Below are 24,494 nucleotides of genomic sequence, written 5' to 3'. Positions count from 1 at the left end.
TTTATATTAGGAATATCACACTAGTCAAAAGCAATATCAAGGCCCCGTATGAGTGCATACAAAACTGGGCCAACAGTAGACATATAGTATGTTTCTTTCTGATTTGGTGAGGAAATATTGCAGTAAATGGGTGCTATTACATTGTGAATCATCAAATACCACATGTAATACAAAGCTATTCAATGGCTTTGGTATGTTAACGCGAAACTTCAAGTGAACTCTTTGCTACATTCTTTAAAATAATTGCACAAGTAAAAAGTGGATAACAATAATAGTGCATGAAAAATATGCAGGTAGAGAAACTGCTGCTCTGATCCCAAAGCAACCTACATAACCTGTTTAGAGGTGCCAATTACTGACCCAGACAGGTTAGACCAGTAACTCAGGCTGGCAAAGTCTTACTACTCACCAAATGTTTAATTTAGGACCAAAATCAAGTGTATACAAGAATCAAACAGTTTGACAGCTGTGTGACATTCTTATGCAAATTGCCTTTCTCACAGCTAATTACCTTGTATTCACTCTAAAAGTTGTCAGGTTGCTATTATTAGTATTGTAAAATCCAAAAATTCACCTGGTCCATCCTTACCATTAGTGGTTAAGGTGTTTCCTGCCCCCCTAAAAATCGGCAGCAGCACTGTCTTGTCCAATACAGTATTATGTCTACAAAGCTCAAGAATTCCATAATTAAAATTATAAGTATATTCTCACATTTCCCATACTGGGTGCAATTATCAACATATTCAGGCAGTTGACTTTTATAAGAGTGAGACAATTTCAGACTTTCTTTTTGAAAATAAATTGCTCATTTACTGTATTCTATTCTGGTTCTTCTTAAAATGCCATTTGCTCTACATTATTATTTCATATAAAACTATTTTTATCTAAAGATAATTTTTATTTTGAAGATAAATAAAAATACTTATTGAAAAACTACAATAGTACAAAGAACCTCTTTTATTCCCTGAGCCATGTGAAAGTATGTTGTCAAAATCATGTCCCATCACCCCTAAATACTTTGAAGTATAACTCTTACAAACATAACCAATCTCCTAAAATCCTAAATGACCACAATACAACCCTCAAAATAAAAAATTAATGTTGCTATATCCTACCATCTTATCCTCAGACCCCATTTAGGTTTTGCCAACGGTCTCATTAATGTCCTTTAGAGCAAAGTGATCAGTACAGAATCACCTGTCATACTTTGTCATGTCTCTTTACTCTCCATTCTGGACCAGTTCCTCAGTCTCTTCTTGTCTTTCATGGCTGTTACTTTTTTGGTTTTTTCTTTGTTAATCCTCACCCAAGGATATTTTTTCCATTGATTTTAAGAGAGAGTGGATGGGAGGGAAAGGGGTGTGCGGGGGGGAGAGAAACATGGATGTGTGAGAGAGACACATCAATTGGTTTCCTTCTACACTGAAAGTCTGAGTCTTATTTAAGTTCTATGTAGATTGTTGAAAATTTTGTTTTCGCAGGCATTCAGCCTGGACTCAGGTCAAAAGTTCCAACCAGCCTTGTCAGAGTTGTAGTTTCAATGTAGTTTCTGTTTTCAAAAAACTTTTCAGTTTTATTCACATCTAGCCCACGTGTGTGCCACCCAGTGACCAGTTTTAGATTTGGGTCATAGTTTAAACTGTAATTCAGTTCTCCCCCGGCTGGCATGGCTCAGCGGTTGAGCATGGACCTAGGTTCCAGGAGATCGCAGTTTGATTCCCAGGCAGGGCACATGCCTGGGTTTCGGCCTCGATCCCCAGCAGGGGGCGTGCAGGAGGCAGCGGATCAACGACTCTCTCGTCATTGATGTTTCTCTCTCTCGCCCTCTCCCTTTCCCTTTTTCTCTCTGAAGTCAATAAAGATATATTTAGAAACAAAACAAAACTGTAATTCAGTTCTCAGTCTGTATGCTATTTAGACTCAGACCCACACTGAGGGTGAAGCTAAGAACCCATAAACGTTAGGGGCTTGCTTCATCGTTCTCCTCCTTCCTCCAATCTTTCCAGTTCTCTCGTTCCCCTTTTTTGATCTTCCATCTAGAAAGCTGCGGCTTTATGAACCCCACTCCGCCACATTACTTCCTGTGAGTATGTCCCCATCTGGGCCAAGCAGTGGGAAGAGAGAGGGAACAAAGGTAAAGAGGATTTCCCACATCCTTTTGGGACCACAGCTCCCCGATTAGAGTGCGGCTCCCCTTCCTCAGAATTCGAGCTGTCTGTGGGCTCACCACTGCTGCTGCTGCGATTGCTGCTGCTGTTGCTGCCCTGAGATTGTCTGGGGGCTGGTGCACAACGAAATGTAGAAAAGAAAATGGAGTCTTTCTTTACCTTTTGCTCATCATTAGGAGACTCCTTGCCCACTCTGAGCTCAAATTAGAGAATTTCTTCTGGAGCTCTTTCTGCACAGATGGTCAATTCTGGGTTTTAAGCAGCCTTAAGCCCAGGTAGAGGGGACACCAAAGGACAAAAAATGGGCAAACTCACTGCTGACCTGGTGGCATGTTAAATTCCTGGTCTTCTTCGATCTGCCTGCTACTTTTTACTTCTCCCAGTCCTCATGTAGCTGGTCCATGCATCCAAATGGCTGGTCTGGGTAGGTTCTGTCGTTGCATTCAGTGGGGGAGACAGGGTGGACTGTGTTTACTCCACTTATCCAGAACCATAACTTCTAAGGTAGCCTTTGATCAACTGGGTACCACTATGCTTACCTGAGGGTGATGTTTATGTGCTTCCTAGGACCTCAGGATGCGGGCAGTGGGGAAGGCTGTGCGCATGCGGGGTTAGGAGTACGTGGGAAATCTTGGTATCTTCTGCCCAGTTTTGCTGTGATCTTAAAGCTGCTCTAAATATAAAGTCTATTTTAAAAGAGAAAAAATAAGTCCTAGGGGATGCTTCTCAAACTTCAGCCTACGCATTTACCGTAAGTGACTCTGATCAAAGTTTGAGAACTGGTGTTGGGATATAGCTCGGTTCCTCAGGAAGCACTGCTGAGGCAGAAGGATTCTGTGCTGCAGCTTTATCGGGGGTAAGGCTGTGGAAAACAATAAAGAAGGTCAAGAGAGAGGTAATATGATGGTATGGAGCTGGCTGCTGCTAAATATGACTAATTGTTACATTCAGAGGAACCATCCCAGCAACTATATTCAGTGAGTCTCAAGACTGTCGACGATTGATGGGAAACAGAGAGAGGGAAGAATTTCCTCACTGGCTCTGCCTCCCACTGGCCAGTGGTTCCCTGCTGGGCTATGTGTGAATGGTACTGGTGGGGATGGGGGAGCAGAAATACGAAAGCTCTAAAACAGGAAATGAAAGATGTGGGGCACAATCAAGTCACACCTACATATAGCTGGCCGGCGCCCACAAGGAGTGGCAGCTGAAACAAGAGATGCTGAGCCTGTGATATTCTGAAATGACTCATAAAACATGTCTAAAACAATATTCCGAAAAGTGAAGAAATCTCTCAGATTAGTGGCTAAGTTTGAGGAAACTACAAAGTGCCGTAGCTCTGTTGTTCGCCACGCGTTTCTTTTGGGCACAACTAGGTTCTGGCTGCCTGGTGTTCCCAATGAAATTCTGCAGTCCTCGAGAGTTAAGTCATTCAGAAGTTTCTAGGTGATCTCAACAGAACCATATAAAAGTGCTATCACTCAGCCACTTTGGGCCTACAGAATGGCAACGACATGCGGTTCAACTTAATAGAATATGTTAAGACTTTCCACAGGGAATCCTAGGAACTAATGATACACCTGTTTAGAAGACTCTTCAGATAGAAATCAGCAGAACAGGATCTTAGATGGTGAGTGAATATTCAAGACAAGACTAAGACCACAGTCAAGAAAAGATGAAATGCAGCAGCTTCCTCAATAAAGAATTATAATAAAGACTCAAACATTCTAAACACAACTACTGCCCTTGCAAACCAAACTCATGCACACCTCTCTAACATAAACAGTCATGATCTAGAATAATTTTGAGAAAAACTTTTCAGTTTGCAGTTGATTGGAGGACTACTTTAATAGATGCTTATGTGCTGATATTAATTTAGGCCTTCTGAAGAACAATTTGAAGGACTAAAGCAAAAAAATTAAAAACGAGTTAGCTGAATAATTTCAAGGTTTTCTTAGAATAAGGCACTTTTAGTATTACAGTTTTTCATTTTGTTCTGAAGTCACCTTAGTATGTAGATACTCTTTCTCAGTTTGCTTCTGGGAGGTAGAATACATAAGTAGATACTTAAATGAACCTACTGAAAATAAGGATGCAATTAAGTTAAGTACAGAGTGCTATATAAACTTTAAAGCTAAATAAGGTTTCTGCAGTGCTAGTAATTCTGATGTTATATATAGTAAAAGGAATTATTATTACAGGCTTTCTAAACACAGTTGCTGCTTTGACGCTACTCCACTGTAGGACAAGCCACATTCACAGAAAGACTAAGACGCTGCCTACTTAGTACAGAGTGGAAGCCTCAGGCTTGTCCTGATTCCTTTTTACAAAGAACTATAGTCTATTCCTTAAGTTTCTTCCCACTTCCTACATAGGCAAGTTCTGTGATGAGTATTGACTATTTCTACTTGTTATATCCAGAGATCTAAGTAGCAGAAAAATACTGCCTCTTGCCTATATAGAGCCAATACCCCATTTTAATCAGCAAACATATCATGAACATTAAAAAAAATAGTCCTGTGTTAGAAATATGTCATATTAGAAAAGACAACTTTTTAAAATCCTCTCCCGAGCATATGTTTTTATTGAGTTTTTTGAGAGAGAAGAAGAGAGAGAGAAAGATTGATGTGAAAGAGAAACATCTATGGGCTGCCTCCTGTATGCACCCTGACCAGAGATCAAACCCACAGCCCAGGGATGTGTCCTGACTGGGAATTGAAACTGCCACCTTTTGGTGAATGGGATGATGCTCCAACCAACTTAGCCATCTAGCCAGGGCAGAAAAGACAACTTTTAACAACAAGATATATGTTGAGATAAGCTCTCGGAAATCTTTGTTATTCTTTAAAAATCTTGTCTTCCTATGTATAGATGAAATGAAATTATTCACAGTCTGGGGTTTCACAATGTGAAAAGGGATAATTAGTGATATTTTGTGAAACTATAAATTCAACTCACTGAATTAGTGGAAAGTAGTTAAGATACAGTGGTCCCTCAGGTTTCGAATGTCATCCGTTCCGGAAGACCGTTCAGGTTCTGAAACTTTCAAAAACCAAGGGATCCACAGCCGACAGCTGGGCCTCAGGATCTTGCCCTCAGCGGAAGCCGTGTGGCATGTTCGAATTACTTATGGGTTTATGGCGTTCGTAAACCGGAATGTTTGTCAATGGAGACACTCAAAAACTGAGGTACCACTGTACTAAAAATCCAGGATCTCAAAAATGCAGAATAAAGTTCTAAGGAATGGCAAGAGCTGATGAAGAACTGATGCATCACATTTAAGTGACAGACGCCTTTCCTTTCCCTCTCTTTTTCCCCCACAGGCATGCATCTCCTAAGCTCTAAGGGACCCCATGAGACTTGCAACCAAAAGAGCAAGGGGCAGCGGTAGCCTGTCCTGGGCTAATCCCCCTGAACCTGTCTCCAAGGCCCACTTTTCTGGGACTCTCCAGTGGGCTGACAGCAGCCCTGCCTTGGCTCACTTCTTTCCTTACCATAACATTTCTAGGGAGCCAAGGCAGCCCCGCCTAGTCTCTCTCCTGTTGCTTCTTCTACCCTAAGCTCTTCCTTGTTGCACTGTCCCCAGCGTTTCTAAATGTACCAGAAAAAAAGTTACAAAAAACCAAACCAAAACAACCAATCCTAAAACATGGTAAGAATAATATACTTGCAAGATATATCTGCCCAAGATGGCCCTGGGAGAAACGTTAGTAATCGCTGGAGTGAAGTGTGAGCTTCTCATTACCTCAGGCTGGTGCATCCTGACACCATCACACACACACTGCGCTGCGCCTGAGTAGACAGAGCGTGAATATGAACTTGGCTTTAACTCCAACTTAATGATTACATTCACCTGGAGTAAGCATAAACCTGTTTTAGTAACATTTTACTATAACATTATGGTATTTCACAAAATATTTGGAAGAACTTCTGAAGTTTTCCGAGAAAGATATATATATATATATATATAATGATTTTTGGGCCTAGTCTTTTATGGGTAGATGCTATTTCTCTAGCTATTGTTTGTTCCTTGTGGTCACCTAACTTAAAATGCATATGAACAAACTGAATGATAAATGTTTTCACATTTTACCATATACATTTCAAGACTATCAACACTAGTCATTATTTACCTCAAAATATTGGTAAAAATCATGAAATCTGAAGCCTTTGCCAGATGCATGGGGATAATCTTTGTGTGATTCATTTAAAAATATTAACACATCTGTTGTTGCAGAACTTGCCCCATCTGTTGCCACCCATTTACAGGAACAGGAGGAAAAAGACTTCAGAAGGCCAAGACAGCAATCCTACTGGGGGGAAAAGAACATGACTTTTAGCCATTTGGATCTTTCATATAATTATTTTTTAAAAAGTGATTTCCACTTGTTATATCCCATTTTATAGTAGTCTTTAGCTTTTTGAGAAGCCTTTAGAGGTTAAGAATACAGATTCTGGAGCCAGATTGTCTAGACTCAAAATCTGGGGTCCTCTGTTTATATGCAGCATGACTATAGGGAAGTTATAACTCCTCTTGTCTAACTTTCATCATCTATGATGAGTTGGCAAAATTTTTAGGTAATACACCAGCCAGTAAATAACTTGAGGCTTTGTGGGCTGAATATAGTATCTATTGCTCCTCCCTTTTCTTTTCTTTTTTTAAAAAGAAGGTTTTAGACTTCTGGTCAACATGGAGTAGTAGGTAAATGCGGTACTTGCCTCCTCCTACAATCTCATTAAAATTGCAACTAAACTACAGAACCACCATCATTCAGAATGGCCTGAAGCCTAGCTGAATAGAAGTCCTACAACTAGGGAATTAAAGAAGCCACACTGAGACTGGTAGGAGGGGCAGAATGGGTTGGTCCCACACCCACATGGGGGCTAAAAATCAGGAGGGCTATCTCGGCTGTGGAGGTTCCCCGAGGAGCGAGGGGTCTCAGTCCTACACCAGGCCCCGCAGCCCAGGGTTCTAGTTCCAGAAAGAGAAGTCCCATAACTTCTGGTTGTAAAAACTAGTGGGGATTGCAGCTCAGTGACATGGAGGGCTTCTGGAGTCCCAGGCAGTTCCTCCTAAAGTGTCCACACACAGGCCTACTCTGACTCACTTACTCTGAGATCCAGTGCTAGGGCAGCAGCTTGAAAGGAGCCTGGGACATACGTGGAGGAGCTGAATTGTCCGGCATATGGACAAGAGCTGGGGTGAGGGGGGCAGCTTTTTTCCAGACGAAAGTGCTGGCAGAGGCTATTGTTCCTTTCTGAGCCCCCTGCGCCCCTAAAGCTGGCAAGCAGGCTCCATATCTGAGTCTCCATCAACCTGGCTCCACTATTGGCCCAGCCCTTGTGATTCCCTGAGATCCTGCCCCACCCAACTCCAGGCCCACCCAAGCTGTTTCCAGTGGCTTTTCCATGCAAATGGCCTGTCTTGGCTCACGATTCAGATTTTCCTAAAAATCTCTCAAACAAGCAGCATCTGGCCTCAATGTGCTCTGTACCTCTCGCTAAGTGGCCCCAGGCCTGGCACTACCAGCAGCCGACCTTGGTTCACAGCTTGGCCTCACCTGGGAACCTCCAAGCCTCCAGTGCAAGTAGCAGCCATCTGAAGATTGCTTTATAGGTCATGCCGGGTGCCCCAGGCAGAACACAGGTGGTGGCTGACTTTGGCGTGCACTTCCTGGGAGGCCCCAGAGCCAGTGCACCCAGTGGATAGCTTCAGACCATGTGGAAGCACCACCCAACCATCTCCACAAGTGACACACTCAAGGGGCGGACTTAGCAGGCACCAGAGCCCTGCTAAAGTAAGTCGTGCTCTGTGAGGTGGGCACCTCCACAGTGATTGGTGGTCGCAGCTAGTCCTTGCAGCTGATTGATCTGGGGGTATATACCTCCCATTAACATACCAACAGCAATCAAGGCTCAACTAAAACAAGAGGGTGCACCCAGCCCACATGGGGAGCAGGGTACACCTGTAGTGCTCAGCTTGGGGGATTGGGGAGGCTGTGCCACTGGACCTTACAGAAATTCATCTTGTTTGGGACTCTCTACACTTCCTGGCCCACACCAAGACACATCATAATTAAAATGCAAAAGGTTAAAGACAAAGAGAGAATATTAAAAGCAGCAAGAGAAAAGCCATTAGTTACCTACACGGGAGCTCCTGTAAGACTGTCAGCTGATTTTTTTTTTTTTAAATATATGTTTATTGATTTCAGAGAGAGGAGAGGAGAGGAGAGGGAGAAAGAGAGATAGAAACATCAATGATGAGAGAGTCACTGATCAAGCCCACAACTCGGGCATGTGCCCTGACCGGGAATCGAACCCTGATTGCCTGGATCCTAGGTCGACGATCAACCGTTGAGCCACGCCCGGCCGGGCTGTCAGCTGATTTCTCAACAGAAACTTTGCAGGCTATAAGGGAATGGCAAGAAATATTCAAAGTGATGAAAAGCAAAGGCCTACAACCAGCAAAACTATCATTTAGAACTGAAGGACATATAAAGAGCTTCCCAGACAAGAAAAAGCTAAAGGAGATCATGACCACCAAATCGGTCTTACACAAAATGTTAAAGGTGTTCTTTAAAAAGATTAAAAATATGAATAATATAATGGCAATACATACAGACCTATCAATGATTGAATCTAAAAAACAAAATAAACAAAAAGCAGAACAGAAACAGACTCATAGATAGAGAACATTTTGGCTTGCCAGATGGGAGGGGTGTTGAGTGAAAAAGGTGAAGGGATTAAGTACAAATTAGCCCCGCTGGGCATGGCTCAGCAGTTGAGCATCCACCTAGGATCCACGAGATTGAGGTTTGATTCCTGGTCAGGGCATATGCCCGGGTTGCGGGCTCCATCCCCAGCAAGGGGCGTGCAGAAGGCAGCTGATCAATGACAGCTCTCTCATCATTGATGTTTCTCTCTCTCCCTTTCCCTTCCTCTCTTTCTGAAATCAATAAAGATATATATATATATATATAAAAGTAAGTACAAATTATAAGTTACAGAATAGTCATGGTGATGTGAAGCACAGCACAGTAAATATAGTCAATAACATTCTAATAACTATGTATGGTATTAGATGGATACGAGATTTATCGGGATGATCACTTAGTAAGTTATATAATGTCTAACCACTGGGGTGTATACCTGGAACTAATATAATAGTATGTCAGCTGTAACTGAAAAAATGATTTAAATAAAGAAATATTCAAAAGAAAGGCTTTAGAAATGTAAAATAATTATTAGCTCAAGGGATATGTGTTGATATAAGGTCTTGGAAATCTTGCTGACCCTCTATCTGTATAATAGAGATAACAGCATCTACCTCATAAGGTTGTTATGAGGATTAAATAAATTAATACAGACATACCATACCTTGGAGATATTGCGGGTTCAAATCCAGACCATGTAATAAAGTCTCCTGTAATCCTTTCGCTCGTGGAGAGTCTTGCCTTCAATTTGTAAAACATGCAACATCTGTGAAGGGCAATAAAGTGAAGCACAATAAAATGAGGTGTGCCTGTATATAGGGTGGGGCAAAAGGTTTATAGTTGTTTGTATGGAAATACAATAATTAATAAATAATACAACAAACTGTTTCGTGTATACTTACAACTACAAGCCTACTCTTGCCCACCCTATGCAGTGCTCATAAAGTGCATGACACAATAGTCAACACTATAAAAATGTTTATTACTCCTGCTATATTTCTAACTAAATTTTATTTTCAAAATACCTGCTATTCCTGTATGACTTCTAGCATTATTCAGCAACTTGAAATATGGAGTATTTAATTTGTCCGTTTTGGTTAATTCTAAATCACCAGAAAACAGTTTAACACTGTATGTTGCCCTGGGCGGTGTGGCTCAGTTGGTGGTTGTCCCGTACACTAGAAGGTGGCGGTTGGATTCCCAGTCAGGGCACATACCGGGTTGGGGACTCCATTCCTGGCTGGGGAATGCGCGGGAGGCAGCTGATCGGTATTTTTCTCTCACATCGATGTTTCTCTTTCTCTCTCTAAAAATCTATTAAAAAACACACCCCAAAATGCTGTATGTTGATGAAGCCTCCAAGAGGGGCATGGAAACGGAGTGATCAGAAGGAAGAGCAATGGTTTTGAGGAAGTCCTTTGCAAACCCTAGCAGAAGCATCCTTAACAAGGAACAATGACTACGAAAATGGAATAAATTGCCCGAAACAGTCAATTAAATACAACCACCATTTTTTACTCATTATAGTATTTCTCTTCAGGCATAGAAATAAACAACTTACTTTAACATCCATTTAATATCACTTTTATCTTTTAAACTAAGAAGGGGGAATAATCAGAAAGCAGAAAATATGCACACAGTTAAAATGCTACAGCATTTTAAATATATCAGAGTTATATGCAGGATGTATTTGTCTTAGCTATGTGCAAGACTAATAATATGATGTGCCAAAAATTCCAAAGGAAAAAAATAACTTGAGCAATGAGGAGACAATTCATAATTTTAGCAGGCAACCTATAAATGAAAAAAAATATATGTTAGCCCTTTTGTGATTTACAAAGCACGAGCTGAATATGGCCATATATATTTAAATGCAAAACATACAATAGGGTAAGTTTTGAACACTTTATGAGGTGTTATATTGAAATATAGAGCTTATAAATTAAACTTTGTTACACAGTGATGTCTAAACATGAAAAAACACCTGCTTGAGCTTTATAATGCAATAAATTTTAATTGTATATGTTAAATACAAACACAATAACCTCAGCTTGTACACACTTATATGGCATCCTGTGGCTATTGTTGCCCAACTTGTTTCTACATAATCTTGACATGAAAGTGCAGAGTAAGAATGGAAGTTTACAGAATATAAATTAGATTTGGAGATGAAAACAAAAAAAAAGTACTTCTCTTTTGTCTAAACACTTGCATAGGTACGACTTACCGTAGTTTACGGAACACTAATTAACTGAGTAGCAACCTAAAAATTATTTTTATCAGTCCTTTATGCCCAGAATTTAAAATCTGAAGTGTTTAAACAGTTAAAACAAGCAAAAGGAAAAAATAATAGTCCCTTATCTCTGACCAACTCCCACCCCATCCTGATCTCCTTCCACAGAGAGAACCTTTGCAATCCTTTTAGCTATTTTTATGGCAGACACCTGTATATTTCTAATATCTGAAATACTCTTGTCTCTCGAATCATCCATTTTAAACAGATAGGTTCTGAATCTCGGCACCACCGTTTATTAGCTGTGACCTTCAGCAAATGACTTAACTTCATAGGTTTTAGTTTTCTTATCTATAAAACATATAATAGAACCTACCACATAAGGCTATTGTGAGGATTAAATGGTACAAAATCACACGTGTGATATAATATCTTGCTCAAAAATAGAGATCATAGAGTGATAACTATTATTATTGTCATTGTTACCGTATGATATGTGAAGACTTCAATTCTCTTAAACACCCCTTTCTGCATCCTCTTGAATCAGTTACAGAGTACTAGTTCTGTTAAGTTACATTGTTTGCCTCGTGCCCTTTTTACATCTGAGTCAACTCAACGAGTCTTGCTTTTTGTCCCTATCAAAAAGCAATTTATGAAGGGCTGGCAAGCTAGCTGAGAGTACTGCACCACTGGCACATCCTGGGTAACTTCCATTTGCCAAATTCCAAACCACTGGAATTTCAGGACTATGAGAAAGTGGATCACAGAACTTTTACTGTAGTTTTAAAATTATTTTATTCAAGCCTCTGAAACATACCACTACCTATGACACATCTTTATTACTCACCTCTTGCTTCTATTTCTACTGTTTTCACAGCTAAGGATGTTTAAGATGTTACACATTGAATATTCCAGTTTTTCTTTATATGCAATCTTTTTTGGAATTGACACCATTGCTTTGCACAGGTTTTCCCAGTGATTTGATTTAAAATCAGAGCTTCTATTTAGAGTTCATAATTCTAAGGATCTCTAATTAAGTTGTGAGAATAACACAATCTGCATATGGTGGATACCTGAGATGTCTAAAATTTTAAAGAACATTTATGTAGCAGTTTATGCTCAGAAAAAAAAAGTTTGGTGAGTCAATCTATTTTAACAAAGTACTATAGCAGACTGGAGGGATTTTAAAGGAAGAAACAAGAAGTCAGTTATAATAATTATTGAAGAATCACACATTAATTCATTTTTATAACTCTTAATCTTAAGATAAGGTATTTTCATTCAGCCAGTGAAATAATATTAGATATGATATATTAAAAAATTCTCAAATTCTCCCTCATTAAATTTTAAGTTCTCCAAGGATAAGGAATATGTCTTAATTACTTTTTATTTCACCATTGTGTAGGATGATGCCAGACTAGTACAGGTACAGAGATGCTCAATAAATATTAGCTGGATAAATAACTTCTGCGTAACTTGGTCTCAGATTGGCAAGTGTCTAACAGTAAAACACCAAATACAATATTAACATAGCGTTGTTCTTTCAGCATAAACAAAGCACACTAGTTGGTACATTAGATTTTATGCTTTATTGATGTGACATTTAGTAAAAATCTAATATACATTAATTATCCATGGTCCCTTATATTTAAAGTTCTTTTTCACAAGCACACTGCAGCCATACTATAAACCAACATTTTTGAAGACAATAAAAAATAAAATACATTAAAGATCTAATAATTCATGTTGAGATATTGAGATGGATTTTAAATATTCTCATTACACTCAAGTGTAGATCTTTACCAAGTTGAAAATTCTGGTGAGCCCTTCTGAGGATTTATTTTCATATAATTAATGGCCAGATTAGCATACATGAAGTCCTATATTCTTATAAAGTTTATTCAGTCCATAAATGCAAGCAGATTATAAAGTGTTCTTAAGATGCACTACCATCTTTAAAAATATTTAACATATTCAGTTTGCCTTAAGACATGTTCCTTGAATTGACAATCGTTGAGGTTTCCGAATACTATCTTTTCATGTCTTCACAGCCTGGATCTGATCTGATAAAAAAAATAGACAAGAAATTATTGGTCTCTACAGGGAAAAATCTATTTTTTAACATAATCTGAGACAAATCTAGAACAACACAGTAGAAACCTATGCATACACTTTTTATAAAAAAGGCATAATTCATACTATAGTTTTCATTTTTTGTCGAGTCGTATATGCACAGAGTCAGTCAATTAGTTCTATGTGGCTGCATAAAAAATGAGCAGTCCCTGGCCTCATCGCCTTCAGCCTTTGATAGGCAACTACTTCCAACTCCCTTTTAGGCGATTTCCTCTTTATCTCTAAATAGTATACTTTATTACCTGTTGAAATACCAGTTCCTTCCATTTAATATGAGGTTCCAGCTCTCACCTATCCCTATGCTGCTCTCTGCAACCCCATAATGCTTTCAATACTCCCATTGTCGTAACAAAGTAATGTGGTCATCATCAGTGACTGTCAGTGCTAGTCACAGCTGAGACAGGTGTATGCCCCAGTTACTTCTGTATTCAACTACATTTTGTTTTCCCTGGAGGTAATAATTGTTCCTTACCCCCCAACCCCGCCTCTCTGCTTTTTATGTACTGCTTCAATCCCACTACTCTACACTGGTTAAACCTTTATTATGAAGCACATTACAGAGTCTATCAATTTCATCAGAGCCTTCCAAAACTCTCTAATCTGGACCAGTTATTTTCACAAGAGATCTTTCACTCTCATTCTAGCATCTTCACTGTCATCCAGAGGATTCCTCCCCCACACTCTTGTACTTATTTTCCTGTTTCAGGACCCTTGATTTTTTCTCCTTGGTTTATTTCCTCATTTTCAATGAGTACTCCTCAGTGGCTACCTTAGTAAAAGGTACAGAACATACATTCTTGAGACTTTCTGTGGCTGAAGATGTCTTAATTCTACAGTCACGATACATTGATACAGCCGGAGAACATAATTCCCTAATTTCCTCCTTGGACTGTTCCAGGTACCACCCAATTATGTTACAGCTTCCAAGTGTTGCTGTCGGATGCTATTCTGTATCCTTTACACGAAACCTTTTATTTTCTTCTCATGAAGTTTGTAGACTCTTCCACTGACTTCAGTGTTAACTGTTAATAATGATGTGCTTGCTACGGTTAGAATATTTTTATCCACTGCATTAAGCTCTCAAGAGAACTTTCAACTAAAGACTCATCATTCAGTTCTTGAAAATACTACTTGATGATTTTTCTCCCCTCTATTTTCTGTGCTCTTTCTGAAATTCCTGTTATTTGGATATCAAGCCCCCGAAACATGACCCCTTACTTTTTCTTTCCACTTTTCTAGTCTTTTTTTTTTGTTCTACTTTCTGAGAGTACCTCTATTTTATCTTCTTTTAATTGGGTTTTTGATTTCTACTATTCTATTTTCCAAGAACTCATCTTTTGGTTCTTTGTTGATACTCTACTAGTTTTTTGAAATGTTTTCCCTATATAAATTCTACTTCTAACCTACTTTTCCTGTTTATGTTCCATAATTCATAATGTTTTGGTCCTCAAATGCCTGGGGATCCTTTGCAATCTTCTCATATGCATGAGTGAACACTAAAGCTGACTGGAATGTTGATACGCGTGTTAGGCTTGTCAAATGTCGTCTTCATTCTAGTGTCTCTAGCTAAGTCATTCCCTTGGGAATCTCTGGTGTTAATACCACTAGCTCTTTCCTCTTAGGCTGGTATCATTCCTCAAAGATCACTTTCTATCTCGTGCCTACTGCCAGTGTTTTCTGGGAGAAGCAGAAGGCAGAAGAGGGTTGTAATATTTGGTATGAAAACTTCCAGTTACTCCTCGTTTACAGTTCAGCACTACCACACACAGTTGTGCCTGCTGTTCTCCAGTCCAGAGAAACTCCCTTTGACTCTCTGCAGAGAATGAACCTTCAATCTTCTTTTGCGTTAAAGATGTAGGGATGCGTCTTCTCTTTTCAGCCCCACCTCTCTTATTTCCAGTTTCCACCAATATGGAGCCTTTGAGGGGCTGTGTAATGTAAATTAGCTTTCCAACTTTCCCCAGTGCTAGCTTAGAATTCAGCTCCCTCTGCTAAGAGAAAAGGCCTTTAAGTCTGTTAGGTCATTCAGCGTTCATCGGATCTGTTAAGTTATTCAACATTCACTGGATGTCCAACTTCTAAAATCTGGTTGCAGTTTTTGTCATTCTCATTCTTTTTGCCCTTAGGGTTAATGTCTTTCAACAGAAGTCCCTCTACTGTTAGTGAGAGTTGAGGGGGATGACAGCGTGTTCAATCCCCTTTCACTGACCACCCATGTGAACAGGTTATGTCTTACATTAAAATCTGAAAGCACTGCCCTTTCCCCTACAGATAAAGTGATAAAATGAGTAAGCTTCCTTAGTCACGTGGGAGGATTTCTTTTTATAAATATCTCACTTCAAAGTTTCAGAGCTAGGAAACAGCTTATACCTTCTCTGCTGGTTTAAAAAAATACTTCAGTCTACTCAGGGATTCTTGTCTTTGGGCTGTGATAAACAGGTAATGACTGGGGATCCTTCCAAAAAAGAATGGAATCATGGCACAAAATGTGTCATTTAACATTTCACCCCAGAAATGTCAGCCTTAAACTTAATAAAATTAAATTGGTCCAAGGACCTTCTTGTTTACCAAGCTAGGCAATTTCAGAATTTTGGAAACAAAATGAAGAGATAAATTCAGAACATCTTTCACCGTTAGATTTACATAAAAACTTTTGGATAGTAAGTTAGTTAAAGGTACAGCAAGTCTCCCATATACTGTTACCTATTTTGTAAAGTAAGTTTTTGCCTCTTTTCAAATCCAGAGAGAGAAGAGTATCACATTGCAAACTGTTCACTATTGCATAAGAAATAAAAACAAAGGATTTCCTATTCATACTTTTTAATCTATGTACAAAGTTTCATTATTAAATAGAGCAGTTAGATAAAAGGGTGCATTTAATATTTGAGTGTTTTCTTATGCTAGGGATTTTAACACATACACTGTTTCATTTAATCTGTACAACAATTTTGACATTTTATTTTTTAAATTTTACAGATGAAAACAAATATCTTCACAAGAGCTGTTAATTAATAATAAGTAGTGGAATGAATCTGCTAGACTCAAAAGCCCAAGTTCTTTTTAACTACTATTACATGATGCCTACATAAAACTGGGTTACAACTAACTTACCTTGCAGAGAACTGTTGTAACAGTTACATAAAAAAATATGGCAACATAAGGGCACAAAAATATTTTCAATAATGTACTCTCCTTACAAAGACTTGGGAGGTAAGATGCAAAGATAATGAATCAGAAAAGTCAGAGAGACACAAAAATTAGGTGACAGGACCAGAGCTGGCAAGTGGCATAGTGATGTTGGATTGTTACTGACACCTAGTGGCCTCATTGTTACAAAAGAAAACCAAAAAAAAAAAAAGGGAAGAGAGAGCTACGCTAGAGCTGTGATGTAAAATTCAGATAACTATATCAACATATTTTTAGTGGTTACTGTGCTCTGAATTACTTTGTTATGAACAATAGTGGGGTTTGATCCATGATGTCTTTATTGTGAGCAATAATAAGCACTTGTAAATAAGAATCAAGGCTGAAAATATGCTTTTGGTATCTTCTTTGGAATGTTCCTCTGCAACCAAGGTTTTATGTGGGAATCAGATCCTTAACTTTGCCCACTTCTTTACCACAATCTAAGACACTAAGTTGGTGTATTCACAGCAAATTTCCAGTAGTTATTCTGAGAATCACTAGAGGTTTTCAATTAAGCTTCACTTAATTATAAAATTATAACTAGAATGTTCTTTGTAGTTTATTTTTTAATGTAATTTTTTTTAGCTTCTTTCTTTTACTGACTTTTTTAGAGAGAGGGAGAGGGAGGGAAGGCGGGTGGTAGAGGGGGAGGGGGAGGGAGAGAGGGAGAGGGAGGAACATTAATGTGAGAGAGAAACATCGATCCATTGTCTCCCACATGCACCCCAACTAGGGATGGAACCTGCAACTTGGGTATGTGCCCCAACAGGGAATTGATTCCACAACCTTTTGTTGTATGGCACAACACTCCAACCAACTGAGCCACACTGGCCAGGGTGTTCTTTGCAGTTTAATGGTAAATGTTATGATGGCTACAAAAGAGAAAGATTGATAAAAGTCTGTGCAGTTAACTATAACGCCATATTTTACTGATAACACATAAAAAATATGTCAGATGTACATTTGGTACTTTGAACCAAAGAAACATATCATTGTATGGGTAAGCAGGCTACTCTTGCCATACATAAATGTAGTATTTCTTTGGTTCAAAGATCCACCATGACATGCAGAGGAGGAAAAGGAATCACACGCGACTAGAATTAAATGCCAGTGCAGCCCTGGCCAGGCGGCTCTATTTGAGTGTCGTCCCACACACCAAAAGGCTGTGGGTTTGATTCCTGGTCAAGGCCCATACCTAGGTTGCGGGCTCAATTCCCAGTATGGTGCACATGGAGGCAGTGGATCGATGTCCTTTTTTTTTCTCTCCCTCCTCTCTAAAAGTCAATAAAGACATATCCTCGGGTGAGGATTAATAACAAAGTAAGCCCGCACCAACCTAGGAGAGCTACGCGGATCAATAACATAGAGCTGCAATATACAAAACACCAACAGAATGCCAGCATTCACAATTCTAAATGAGTGCTAAAGGTTGTGCAAACACGTTATGTGCAAATGAAGATGTATGGAGTAAAGCATTCTTAAAATACGTACCATGCAGACTTATTTTAGTAACTGACAGTAAGGCCTAAAATTTGTCGCAAACTTCAAATGTGCTTCTATTACTAGATTTTGTAGAAATTTACTGCTATAAATTAAAAATATTTCTACAGTTGTCACGTATATTGACTGTAAAAATGCAAATACTTATTTAAATAAATCCTTTAGAAAAATGTAACAGAAGTAAATGGAGTAAGATACTGGATACTTACTGTAGTGTATTTTCTGACAGCAGAAATAAATGGAAACAAGAGGGGGAAAAAGGCAGTGATATAATAAAAATAAAATGTTAAAGAAGGAAAGAAAACGTGAATGAAAAGGAAATACAGGCTGAGGATGGGCTGTGCTCTGATGTACCTTGAAGCCAGTCTACGCCTTCTTGCAGCCCTTCTCCTTTCACGGCATCGCTAGCACTGAAATTAGACCCATGAGAAATGTCCATTTCATTATATCGTAGAACTATAAGGATAAATAACTACAATTTTCCATATGGCAAATTAATATATTCTAGTAACACATATATGAGCAAAGCTGGTTAAGCACTGAAACTGAATGTACATAAGAAATAAAAGTCTGAGTGTTCCAGAGTAAGACAGGAGAAAATGATCCATAACTTGTATTGACATAATTTGTATTGCATTTGGAAAAGTGTTTCAATAAAACGTTATTTCAGGAATAGTACTCAGACTGACATTACTTTGAGTTATTTTTCCAGTGGTGGAAAAGTTTTATAGAGTCTCCCTTCCTACTTTGCCCAGCCCCACTGACTCAAGAGCAGTTATTTATTAGAAATGCTTGACTTAGGTTGTAATTTAGCCATAGGATGCAGTGACTTTATTTGAAATGGGATTTGATTTCAAATGTTGCATAAACCTATAGGGTTTAACCTGTAATTATAACTTTGGTAAAACCAGTAGAATAAAAGAAAAATCCCAGAAGATTTCAATAATAGTTATGTACTTTTTGGCTTCAGGAACCTGGATAGGTTATTTAACTCTCCTGTCTTCAGTTTTAGCATCTGTAAGAGGGAATGTTACTATTCACCTGACATGGTTATTATGGGAATTAAATATTTGAGATATGTACATAAAACAGGGTGTTTTCATGATCTTACCATTCTCAAGATAGTAACTTAAATCCTTAATGTGATATTTTATAAATAATTATAATTAAGTTATAAACTAAAATAAAATGTAAAGGATTTTTTGAGTACCAATCTTTTCCAAGACACCAACTGATGGTTTCTCATAACATTTTACTGATCTAATAGTCATTGCATAATAGTAATTAGTATACATTATTAGATTTTCTGAATTAGGGTTCCTTTTAGTGCACTGAAGCATGATTTTAAAATGTACTAAATTACCTACAAGAGTTAATTAGATTCTAATCAAACCAGAAATTACTTCTGAGGAATTACTTATTAGATTAAGAATATATTTTAAAATAGGAAGACAAACAAACAGCATGAGGCGAACAATTATTCAAAGCAAACTATAGATTATCCATATCAATAGCAAGACATCAGTTAACTAAAATATTTGTATCAAAAAAGATCAATGTATTGATTTTATCACACACCTACAGTCCCAAACAAGACTACGGTATTGAATAAGCAATAAAATGAGGAAATCCTTTCCCTTTGGTGGAGAAGTCACTGCCCTACTAAAATCCTGCATATTTTCCTACTAATTTCCAACTGTTTGAATTCTACTTTCCTTTCAAATAAATCATAAGACCTGTAACTAAATAAAAGCCAAAGTCTTCACCATGCTCTATGAGGCCCTATGTGACACGGCCCCTGGCTATTCCTCAGGGGTTTCATGTCCTACAAATGCCCCCAGATCACTCTGCTCCGGTCAGCTTGGGTTTCTTGCTCCTTCTGAAATATCCCAGGTCCTTTCTCGCCCAATAGTGTCACTTGCTGGCCTCTTCATCTGGAAGGCTCTTCCTCCAAACCCTGTGTGAACTGCTCTCTGATCTTGATTAGACCTCAGAGAGGGAGTCTCTCTCTCATTGCTTTTTATCTTATTGCCCCACTTTATTTTTCTCCTCCTTCCCAGATGACAGTACATACATCTATTTACCTCTTTTACTATCTGGCTCCCTCACAAGATAGTAAACAAGCAAAAACATATACATATCACGCCAGGGACTGAGTCAGAGGACACACAGGAAGAACAACACTGCAATCAGATCCTGAAAATCAGAGCTAACTATATGTTTAGTACAATAGTAAAAAATAAACCATAAAAGTTTTCCTTTAATTTTCCAGACTTTATGTCTCTCTAATCCTTTATCATCCAGTAAGTTTACTTGTGCCTGAGGCAAGAGATGCAACACTTTATCTCTACATTACTGTACGTTACCTTTATCTCTGAAACTGAAAAGGATAAATGTATTTTCAATGTCATACATGCTTTAAAAATAATTGCAAAAAATAAAACAACAAACTTAACAAATGAAGCAGTAATGGAAACTTAGTGAAATGTCCAGTTTGAATTAAGAAGTTTAAAGAAATACTTGGCATTCTTCTATAAGTTATACAGAAAACACAGAAACTGGAAATATAATATTCCACATCTTTATAGCATCAGGATATTACTTTTTCTCTCACTGAAAAATATTTAGATGTCACAACTCAATAATTGTTTTAAATTTCAAGTGCTAGTTATTTCAAGTATAGATTTTTCCATTTGCAAAGTTAACTTCTTCAAAATTAAAAGCAGGACTGCATCTTTTACTAATTAGACCCATTTTTTGAATGTTGTACTTTCTATCAAAGCACTCACAATACTTAATACAATGGAAAAATGTAAAATTATTCTACTTTAGACATTATCAGTTTAGGTAGGATTTACCTAAATGATGCAGAGAAAAGCTAAGGTTCCATCTTAAGATATTTCTCTACCCCAAATCCCTCCTCTCTTTACCAACAAAATACCACAGAACCTCAAATTCCAAGTCAAGAATCATTTAGTAAATGCTGACTTTTATTCTGTTCCAAAGTAAGGAGGGTTTTACTTGAGATATGCAGTGTTTCCCTCCTGGGTAGAGGTGCTGGAGGCCTTGAGTACTGAGGAGATTCAAGGGCTTCCTCAGCTCTCTTCCAGGCTATTCCTCTTTCAGCACCAAGGTTAGCTCTCAGAGTTAGTCTCTGAGCTCTATGAACTCCTTGCTTCACATTGTTTCTTCTTCTAGAGGTAGTGGGTTTCTCTGCCTCTGTGTTCAGCCTTTCTCCACAGATACCATCTTATAAAAAGGGAAAATCTAGAGAGAAGGATACCTTGCAGTGGTGGGGAGGTAAGTGGTGGACAGAGGGAGCTTAATGACAGGTAGTGGCAGGCGCTAAAATACTATCTAATAAACAATGTAAAATAATTTCAGACACTACTTATGAGTTCAACTTAATTAGTATGTTCAAGCAAGATTAGTATTTCCATTTATATTTATTCATATAAGCAAATATTTATTGTGAACCTACTAAGTACCATGTACTCCAGGGGTAACAGAGAGAAGAAAGCTGATAAAACCCTAGTTCTCATGGTACTAATGCAATAGTGTAAAAAGACAGACTATAAAACAAAGGGGAAAAAAATGAAGAGGCCTCATGGCAACAGAAAATGCAAAGAAAGGAAAAAAATGAGGCAGGGTAAGGCAGAGTGATATTTTAGAGAATTATCAGGGGAGGTCTCTCTCCTGAGGAAGTGCAACAGCAAGCCAGGAATATTACTTTGCAGAATGATTTAGACAAAGGGAGTAGCAAGTGGAAATGCCCTGAGATGGGATTGTGGTTGATTGATTCAATGTGTAGAAGGAAATCAATGTGGCTGAAGTTGGGTGAGTGAGTAGGCTGTTTAAATTTATTCTTTTAAAGAGTTGTTTATATTTTTTTATCCCCCCAAATATTTGAAAGGTTTTAATAGTAATAAATTCATGAACACCTGAAATGCCACATTCTATAAAACCAAATCCTTAGCTTACACACCCCCGTGCTAGGTCACTTATAAAATGAGCTTGAAAAAGAAACACTGAAGCTTGGAGATTTTTTCAAAATGATAAAATGAAAAATAAATCTAAAACTTTACCAAATGTGCCATGGCTTATCTTTGATGTTTTCTAAACACAGCAACTGAGACACCTTCACAGATGTCACTGCATCTCTTAAGTCCATTTTGTTTGCAAAGAATAAGATTGGTATTCGGCGGTGCTTAATATCTGAAATAGAAAATAAGGCCATCATCATACTTCCAGCCTTTCAGTCATTTCCCCACAAATCCTTAAAATTGAAATTCACTAAAATTGTTTCCCAATCACTTCTTTCTATACCACAAATGCATAAACTTTTAAAGACACAGACTGTGAGGCATATCTGTGTGATACGAGAATTTAAAAAACACTTCTTCCAAGACTACCTGCCTTCTGGTTGGAGCTTTAACACAAAGGCAGGTGAGGTGGATGTAGGAGTCTCATTAAGCAGTCACTGAGTAGCACCTACAAAGGTGTCAAATATTAGGTTTGTTTCATTTTTATTGTCAACACAAAGGAGGCAAATTTCAAATAGAAGTAGATGAAATGGATCCTGAGTTTAGATTTTAATCACAGTATTATAGGTAACAAGCTAGATATTTTAAGATATTTTTACCTTGTTCCAATGTTGGAAACATTTTCCCCTGTTTTGCATAGATAATTCATTTAAATAGTTCAAAATTCAGAAGACACAGAATGGTATGCAGTAAAAGAATGTCCCTCTCACCTTTGTCCCAGGCCATTCACTCGTCCTCCTTAGAAGAGGCAACCCATAGGCAACCATTATATGAAGTTTTTAGAAATATTTTATGTATTTGTAAATAATTATTATATATGATTCTTTATACAAAGAGTAGAAAACTATTCTCATTTTTTATACCTTGTGCTTTTCACTTAATTTCATATCTTGGAGACTATCCATTATTAGTACATATAGAGTAGTTTCTTCATTATTTTAACTATTGTGGAATATTTTGTCTTTTAGTACTATGTGCCATAATTTATTTAACCAGATGCAAATGACATATATTTATGTTGCTGTCAATATTTACAACTATAAATAATGTTGTGATGAATAAAATGCAGAACTTTTTTAAATGGTCCAGTATGTCTGCTGTATAAATTTGAGAAATGGAATTGCTGGGTCAAAGGATATGTAAATTGCTATTCTGATAGATAGCGATTACCTATCTAACTGCCTTACCTTAAAAATTGTATCAAATCACACTTTAAACAACATTGTATAAGAGTGTTTCCAGTGATACATAAAAAGTACTATGAGAATGTGTTTACTTACCCTGTTCTGAGAAAAGTCAAGAATCTTTCTATACATTCCAAAGATGTTTATAATTCCTTTTGAATGAACAATCTTGGCATATCGTTTTCCCATTTTCTATTAGTTTTTATTTTCTCATTGATTTGTAGAAATGGATTAAGTAGAAAGGAAATAAGCCTTGCAGCTATGATATGAAATACAAATAGTTTCCCTTGCCTGCCATTTGCCTTTGACTGCTCATGGTTCATTTTGCAATTCAAAACTTTTTATGGAGTCACAGTCATTGATTTTCTTTCTTTCGTTTTTTTTTTAGGATTCTGGGTTTTGTGTTAATAGTTAGAAAGGCCTCTTCTTGACCCAAAATTATTTTAAAAAATCTCCCACAGTTTCTTCTACTGCTGTAATAGTGTAATTTTTACATTTAAATTAGTCCAGCTGGAATTTATTCTGGAGCAGAGAATGTAAGAATAGATAAAAAAGCAACATAACTAAATGATGTTTATAAGAAACACACTTTGAACACATGAACAAGGTGAAAGTGAAAGGATGGAAATCATGCATGCTGGCATGGCTACACTACTCTATCAGACAAAGTAGCTTTAAAAGATGAAGGGTATTATCAAAGAAAAAGAAAGGCATTAAAAATTATAAAATGGTCAATTAATCTAGAAGACAAAAAACAATTTTAAGTGTGTTTGTATCTAATAAACAAGCTTCTAAACACATAAAGCAAAACTTGACAGTATTAAAGGGGAAATACAAAGAAATCCACAATCATAGATACTTCAACATCCCTCTCTCAGAAACTGTCAGAAGAAACAAAAAATCAGCAAGAATGTGGAAGATAAGAGCAACACTATCAACTGTCATTTATAGAACTTTTCACGCAACAACAGAAAAATACATTCTATTTAATTGTAGGTGGAACATTCACCAAGTGAGACCATATGTGCTGGGCCATGTATTTTGAAGGATGAAATTATACAGAATGTTCTTTGATCAAGTGGAATTAAATTAAAAATCTATAACAAAAAGATACCTATAAAATTCCCCCATAAAAATCTATAACAAAAGATACCTACAATTATTCCCCAATAAATAATATACTACTAAAGATTCCAAGAGTCAAAGGAGAATTCACAAGGTAAGTTAGAAAATACTTTGAACCAGATAATTTAAAAAAAAGTTATCAAAATTTGTGTCATGTAGCTAAATCCTTAGAGAATATATATTGCTTTAAATGCTTATATTAGGAAAGGAAG

The 24,494-nt window shown here is 37.6% G+C and overlaps 1 protein-coding gene across 3 annotated transcripts in view; it reads right to left on the bottom strand.

Moving 5' to 3' along the window:
* Positions 1-12,482: 12,482 nt before the first annotated feature.
* ARL6 (ARF like GTPase 6) overlaps positions 12,483-24,494 on the bottom strand; it is a 29,153-nt gene continuing 17,141 nt past the window's right edge. For all 3 annotated transcript variants that reach the window (XM_016199678.2, XM_016199677.2, XM_016199679.2), the window contains exons 7-9: positions 22,016-22,145; positions 18,285-18,340; positions 12,483-13,174 (exon numbers count right to left, since the gene is read on the bottom strand). In XM_016199678.2, the coding sequence (XP_016055164.1) occupies positions 13,149-13,174; positions 18,285-18,340; positions 22,016-22,145 (212 nt within the window). In that variant the 3' untranslated portion in view covers positions 12,483-13,148. The remainder of the gene's footprint in view (positions 13,175-18,284; positions 18,341-22,015; positions 22,146-24,494) is intronic.

The sequence above is a fragment of the Miniopterus natalensis genome, chromosome 6 (assembly GCF_054644295.1).
Source record: "Miniopterus natalensis isolate mMinNat1 chromosome 6, mMinNat1.hap1, whole genome shotgun sequence".
Lineage (NCBI taxonomy): Eukaryota > Metazoa > Chordata > Mammalia > Chiroptera > Miniopteridae > Miniopterus > Miniopterus natalensis.
This window is presented reverse-complemented; position numbering and strand designations above follow the sequence as displayed.